General features: G+C 63.9%; 1 protein-coding gene across 1 annotated transcript; it reads right to left on the reverse strand.

Moving 5' to 3' along the window:
• Nucleotides 1–351: 351 nt before the first annotated feature.
• LOC121495790 lies at nucleotides 352–4947 on the reverse strand. Its single transcript, XM_041763749.1, has 3 exons — nucleotides 3725–4947; nucleotides 2895–3611; nucleotides 352–1600 (listed from the first exon to the last, which is right to left on the reverse strand). Exons 1-3 carry the CDS (start codon nucleotides 4017–4019, stop codon nucleotides 1392–1394), a joined length of 1221 nt encoding a protein of 406 aa, XP_041619683.1. The 5' UTR covers nucleotides 4020–4947; the 3' UTR covers nucleotides 352–1391.
• Nucleotides 4948–6081: the final 1134 nt, after the last annotated feature.

Genomic DNA, 6081 nt, shown 5'->3' on the forward strand with positions numbered 1-6081 from the left:
TTCCCTCAGGGTCACCCTCGACTGCCACCACTGCCAGGTTGGGTTGGGTTCAATCCCCCTCAGCCCTGGGCTTGGGACATTCCTCATATGGCCTCTGTCTGGGGTCCTTCCCAGAACAGTGCTACCTGTCATTGCATCTGCCCTGAAAGTAAGGATTTCCCTCAGGGTCACCTTTCCAGCCTTCTCTGCCCACATGACTAAACGGTGGCCTTCCTCAGAACAGGTGGGACAGGGATGAGGATTTGTGAGGTCAGAAGGTCAGGCTGCAGAACAGTAAAATGAGGACCACCCACCCTCCCCACCCAAAACTGCAGGGATGGGAGGAAGGAGTAAACCATAAACTACCAGACCTTCAGGAATGAGGCAGGGAGCAGCTTTTATTTAACTGGACAACAGGAGCCACACACAATACAGACCCTGCCCCAAGCTTGTGTCTGCCCCCACCCTGGGTGTGCCACCCCTGACAGCCTAGGGGGCTTCTTTCTGCTTCCCCAGTCTCCCTCTAAAAAGAGCTCATCCCATCTGACATGGGACAGAGCCTCAACTCTTAGACACCCCAGGATGTGATTTGTGTCTTTTCTGGGCCCACAGGGACCTTGCTCCCTGCCCTACGTGCCAGGAGCACGTCACAGCTCCAACCCCCAAGTTAGGAAGCTGCTGGGCTCGGGGAGAAGGGGCCAGGCACACTCAGGTCAGGCCAGCCTGGTTCCGGAAGCTGGAGTTGGCATTTAACGGTCTGGGGGCCAAGGCAGCTTCCTCTTGGGTAACTGGCTGCCGGGAAGGTACAGGCCTGGCCCATGCCCCACCAGGCCTGGGGGAGAAAGTGCCAAGGCTCTAGGCTGGGAGGTCTATCTGGGGGATGGGGGGTTGGGCGGGGGCAGATACAGCTGATTTTCCTTTCCCATGGAAGGGCCAACCACCCACCTGTATATTCTGCCCAGGGTAGATCCAGGGATAGGTAGGACTGCACAGGGATGGAAGGCTGCAGCAGACAGCTGGGCCTGCCTACCCCATCCCAAGCTACATCCCTCCCCGCAAGTCCCGCCTCCAGACACAGGTCTGGGTCAGGGTCCTCATCGTTCCCCCAGGCAGCAGCCCACCCAAGGAAGGCCGGCGCCACAGGCTCCGAGGGGGCTCGACTCCTGTTCCTGCTGAACTGAGCCAGTCTGCACAAATCAACTGTGTTTCAGCTCAGTAGGCACGGGAGGCAGAGCCCAGGGAGGCCCAGACAGGCGCAGCGGCAGAGCCAGAGGAGGCGGGGTCCCGGGGGGCGGAACTTAGCCACTGTGAACACGACTTGGTGTGGACTCTGCTCACAAGCAGCTAAGCCCTGCTCCCCAGGCCAGACGAAGACAGCAGGGGCCTCTCTGCCATCCACCCCAACCCCAGCCTCATCCCCATCCCCAGGCAGTGTCCTCAGCAGTGGCAGCAGCAGTGGTGGTGGTGGTGGTGGTGGTGGCAGCCCCAGAGGCAGGGCTCAGGGTCGGTTGGAAATCCCTGGCAATGTGATTTGTGACAGGCAGCAAATCCCATCCCCAGGAACCCCAGCCGGCCATGGCACAGGGGTGGGGGGGCACCGGGTGGGGCCAGCAGCTGGCACCTGGGGGAGAGAGAGAGAGCAAAGGAGGTAATGAGATTTGAAGACATCTGTCCTCCAGGTCACCTGCCTGCCGCTGCCCACTGAGGGAAGCTCTTCTCCAGAACCACACGCAGGGAACGCTGTACCACCAGACTGGACGTCCCCGACACGGCCATGCACTCAGTCCCAGGCCCGAAGACGTAGAGATGCCCAAAGGATCCCTTTGGGCTAAGGAGGCTGTAGGGACTCCCAGAGCCAGGTCCCCCCCTTCCCCCCCACCAGCGAGCCCTGGGCGGGCTAAATGGGGCCATGAGGAGAGGAAGTCGAGGGGGTGGCGGGCAGGCGGGTGAGGAAGTGATCTCACCCCAGCTGGCGCCACTTCCTAGAAGCCTGAAGGGCAGGAGGAAACCACCAGGGCCTCCCCCCACCGTGGCCTGGTCTCCTCAGTGGCCAGGCCTCAGCCTGCACCCCACCAGAGCGGACGCCAGCAGTGGGTGTCCCGCTCTTCCCTTGGGCACACGCAACCGCAGAGCATCAGACTGGGCTTAAGGTGCAAATCCCCACTCAGCCATCTCCCAAATGACTTCCAAGCCTCAGTTTCCCCCTCTGTAAGACAGAGCCAAGGGCCTCAACTGCATATCACGGGGAGGTTTCGCCAAGAGTGTATGTGTCATTTAGCAAGTGCCCAGCGCCAGGACCACCTTCCAGAACTTCCAGGACTCAGTGCAAAATGCAACTGTGGGGCCCCTTCCCAAGCTAAGAATGTCAAGAGGCTGAAGCAGAGCATTAATCCAAGCTTCAGGTCCTTCTGAGCAGGAGAGGCCCTGTGAGCTGCACATTACAAGGCCATGAAGCTGCTCTATGTTCAGTAAATGGAGATCTCCGTAATGGTAAGAGCCCTGTGGCTAGGACACCCCAACTCTGAAGCCAGTTTGGGCAGATCTGAACCCTGGCTCTGTAGCTCTGTAGCGGGGGCGACTCCTACAAAGTCACTCAGCCTCTCTGGGTCTCCCTTTCCTCGTTCCCAAAGCGGGGATAATGTCGTGGTAAGGATCTCAGAAGTGATACGTGTACTCAGGACGGGGCTACGCTGTCATCACACAGAAACAGAAAAGATGGTGGAAACGAAGACTCCGAACACTGGTGGGACCCCAGTGCCCAGAGCTGGTGGCGCCCACCACTGGGAGACAGGTGGAGCGAGGGGTCCCGCTCCATCCCCCGATCCCTCCCATACACGCACACACAGACACTGGCCACCCGCTTTCCCATCAGGCTCCAGCCCAACCCTGTCCCCTCGGGGTCTGGGGGCACCAACCGGGAGCAGACAAGGCCCTGCAGGGCGGCCGGCCTCCCTGGGCCGCCTCCGGAAGTGAGACAGCACATTCGTGTCCCAGGGACGAGAACGGGAAGGGCGGCCATTTGGCCAGGCCCGTTTCCTGTGGGGTTTCCCCTGCACAGAGCCCCGGGCCGGGGCCAAGGCCACTCCCCATCCCCAAAGGCACAAAAGGCCCGGGTCTCTCATGGATGGGGCACCGCCACACAGGTGCCCCGGAGCCAGGACCCCCGTTACCAATGGTGCGCCCCTCGGGCCCACAGGAGACGGTGTCCAGGGAAGGCCAAGTTCTTGGCAGCTGGAGGCGTGGGGAGAAGATGGGCCCCTGGGCCGAGGGAGCAAAGCAGGCCCCAAGCCACACGGACGGATGGATGGATGTACGCGTGTGAGCCCGAGTGCGCTCTGCAGACAGGGCGTGGGGGCAGGAGACAAGCCGGCAGGAGTACTGCCCCCCCACCCCGTGCTCCAAGAATGAATCAGGGGCAGCTTCCGCCGGGGGCGCCACCACCACCGCCCCCAAGCCTGGTCCCCAAATACTTTCCACCCTCTCGGAGCAGCTGGGATCGGAAAATACCAAGGGCTGCAGGCCCCGCCCTGCCCGCCACCGCCCGCCCTCCCAGCCTGTCACTAACGCTTTGCCTAATGGGCCCAGACTCTCCGCAGAGGCTCCCCGGGCCGGGCCCAGAGCCAGCCGCCAACCTGGGCCGCCCAGCCAAGTGCCGCCTGACCACCAGCCCCCCCAATCCGCTACCCCAGCCCCAACACAGCGACCGTAACGACCGTCCCCATGGGCGGCCCTCAGAGACTGGCACCTGGGTGGAGGCAAGAGCTGGACGGTGGCAAGTGGGTGGGCCCCCGCTGCCCACCCGGGGCTGGGGGGGGGGGGACAGGCCCAGGAAGGGGTGAGTAAGTGAGCACTGAATCACTTGTTATAAATAGGGGAACCAGGCAAGTCACATCCCAGCCCCCATTGCGCCCAGCCACACCACACCAAACTCCAGCCCCTGCTTTCGACTTTAATCCCCATAGGGTCAGCCATAGAATTCCCAGGGGCCCCCTAACAGCCACACTGCGAGCCCTCCACCGACGGGCACGCCCTTCTACCATGTCCACCTCTTGCCGCGTCCTCCCAGCTCCACGTCCTGGCCCCGGCCTGCGTGTTGGGGGGCTGCTGGCCTCAAGGCCTGGCGCTGGCTTCTGGGTCCCGTCCCCCTTCCTTTAGCGCCCCCCCACATTCCCAAGCCCAAGGCTCAGGGCCCCCAGGATCGCCAAGGCATTCTAAGGGTGTGGGTGACCACAGTCCTGGCTGGCGATGCCAGACCCAGGCCAGGGGAAGGCCAAGGGTCTTAGAGTCTCAGAAGTCAGCTTCGTGGCCGCTCGCCCCCGGGGCCCCCATCCCAGACCACCCAGGCCCGCTCTGCCCAGGGCCACAGCTCAGTGACCACACCCAGGGTGGCGCCAGCACCAGCACCCTGGGGCAAGGCGCCGCTCGAGCATGACTCAGCCGTGCCCAGCATGGCGGCGCCCTTCTCTGCGCGCCCTTCTCTGCGCAAGGCTTCCCAGACGCCCACGCCCACTGCCCTCCACGGCCGTCCTTCCCAGGTGACCAGCCCTCTGCAGACACACCTCCTCGTCCACCCAGGACACCCGAAGGCAGGAGACACGGTGCCACAGTGCCCCAGAAGGCAAGGGCCCGCCACGGGGAGGCGAGGTACGCCGTCCCTCCGCTCGCTTCCCGACGCTCCCCATGTACAGATGGAGAAACCGAGGCCCAGAGGAATTCGGAGCCAGGCCCAAGGTCATGCAGCAAATCTAAGGAAAAGCCAGGTCTGCTCCTGGCAGAAAGCGTACCCACCGTAGGGAGGGGCTGGCCGGCCAGCAGCCCATGAGGGCGGCCAGAGGGGGCTGCTCAAGACCACCCGCGGCTCCGGGCGGCTCCCCTCACCGCGCACCGACCCCTCCACCCAGCTTCCCAGGTGACGCTCTGAAAATCGCCTTAAGGTCTATCAAAGCGCCACCTGGGCCCCTAGCAAGCGGGTCGCCCCAACTGTACCCACCCTGAGCGTAGCGCCAGATACCCCGGGACGGCAGCCGGGGCAGGGATCTGCCTAGCACGCGCAGAACATCTGGCCTCCACTTACAACAGGCAGGGGTGGGTACGGGGGTCCCCGCGAGGACCCCTGGAGCATCCGCCTCCGCTCTCTCCAGTGAGCAAGGGTCTGCGGAGACTTGGAGGCTGGGCCAGCACCGACAGGCCCGACCCCCCCGGACACGCCCTGTCACGCCTGTGCTCCGCGTGCCAGCCCTGGGCCAGGCCGGCAGCTATTTTAGGGCCCCCTCTTAGGCCCACAGACGAGGCCTGCCAGTTGGGGTCTTGAAGGAGCTCCCAGAGGACATCCCGCAAGGGCAGAGGGCGATGGGTGCCCTTCTGGGAGCCAGGACAGAGCTGGCACCAGGCCCTGGGGCCCGTGCCTTCCCAGGACGGCGGTGGCGTGTGAACACATGCGCACGGGCTGGCCCGGGCAGGGTGCGTGGGCGAGCGGACAGGGTGTGTCCCACATCACCTCGCCTCTCTAAGCCGGGGCACCTGTTGGGTACTGCCCTCCAGCTCCGGCTGGCATGGGCAGGGCTGCCAGAGGACACCCTTCATGCCAGGAGTCCCGCACCGCCCCCCCCCCCAGCCCTACCCGCATACACCAGCCGTCAGGAGTCAGGAGTGGGCAGCTGGTTAGGGCTGGGGCAGGGAGGGGGCGGTGACACAGAGCCAGCTACACTTTCAAGGCATTCAGGAGGCCGTGGGGCCTGGCTGGGCCTGGCTGGGCGGGATAGGCAAGTCAGTGTAGGGCTGGGGGCTTTGGTGGCAGTCAAGTCCAGTGCTGGGGTCAGAGGTCAGTGCCGGGTGAGAATGCAAGGTTCAGGTTTTTAGTCTGGGCCCTTCCACCCTCCTGCAGCCCAAGGGCACGAGGACCGCAGCTACTCCCAGGAATCTCAGCTACTCCCAGGAATCTCCCAAACCCAGCCCCCTTTCTAAGCAACCCGGAATGAGCTCTTCTGTCCTGGGCCAGAAGGAGCCATGAGGGAGGAGAGGGGTTCCCCAGTCTCCACCAAGCTGGGGCTAGCTGCTGGGCCCCCACTCGATCTCCTCCCTGGAAGGCCTCCCCGCCTCTCA

This window comes from Vulpes lagopus, chromosome 7 (genome assembly GCF_018345385.1).
Source record: "Vulpes lagopus strain Blue_001 chromosome 7, ASM1834538v1, whole genome shotgun sequence".
Taxonomy (NCBI): domain Eukaryota; kingdom Metazoa; phylum Chordata; class Mammalia; order Carnivora; family Canidae; genus Vulpes; species Vulpes lagopus.

Excerpts from the sequence above, each read along its gene's own strand:
- LOC121495790 (XM_041763749.1), bottom strand. The coding sequence starts at position 4,019 with ATGGTAGAAGGGCGTGCCCGTCGGTGGAGGGCTCGCAGTGTGGCTGTT. Across the intron at positions 3,612-3,724 it reads CAGCTCTTGCCTCCACCCAG|GTTGGCGGCTGGCTCTGGGC; the intron begins GTGCCAGTCTCT and ends TGGGCGGCCCAG. Across the intron at positions 1,601-2,894 it reads CAGGGCCTTGTCTGCTCCCG|GTGCCAGCTGCTGGCCCCAC; the intron begins GTTGGTGCCCCC and ends TCTCTCCCCCAG.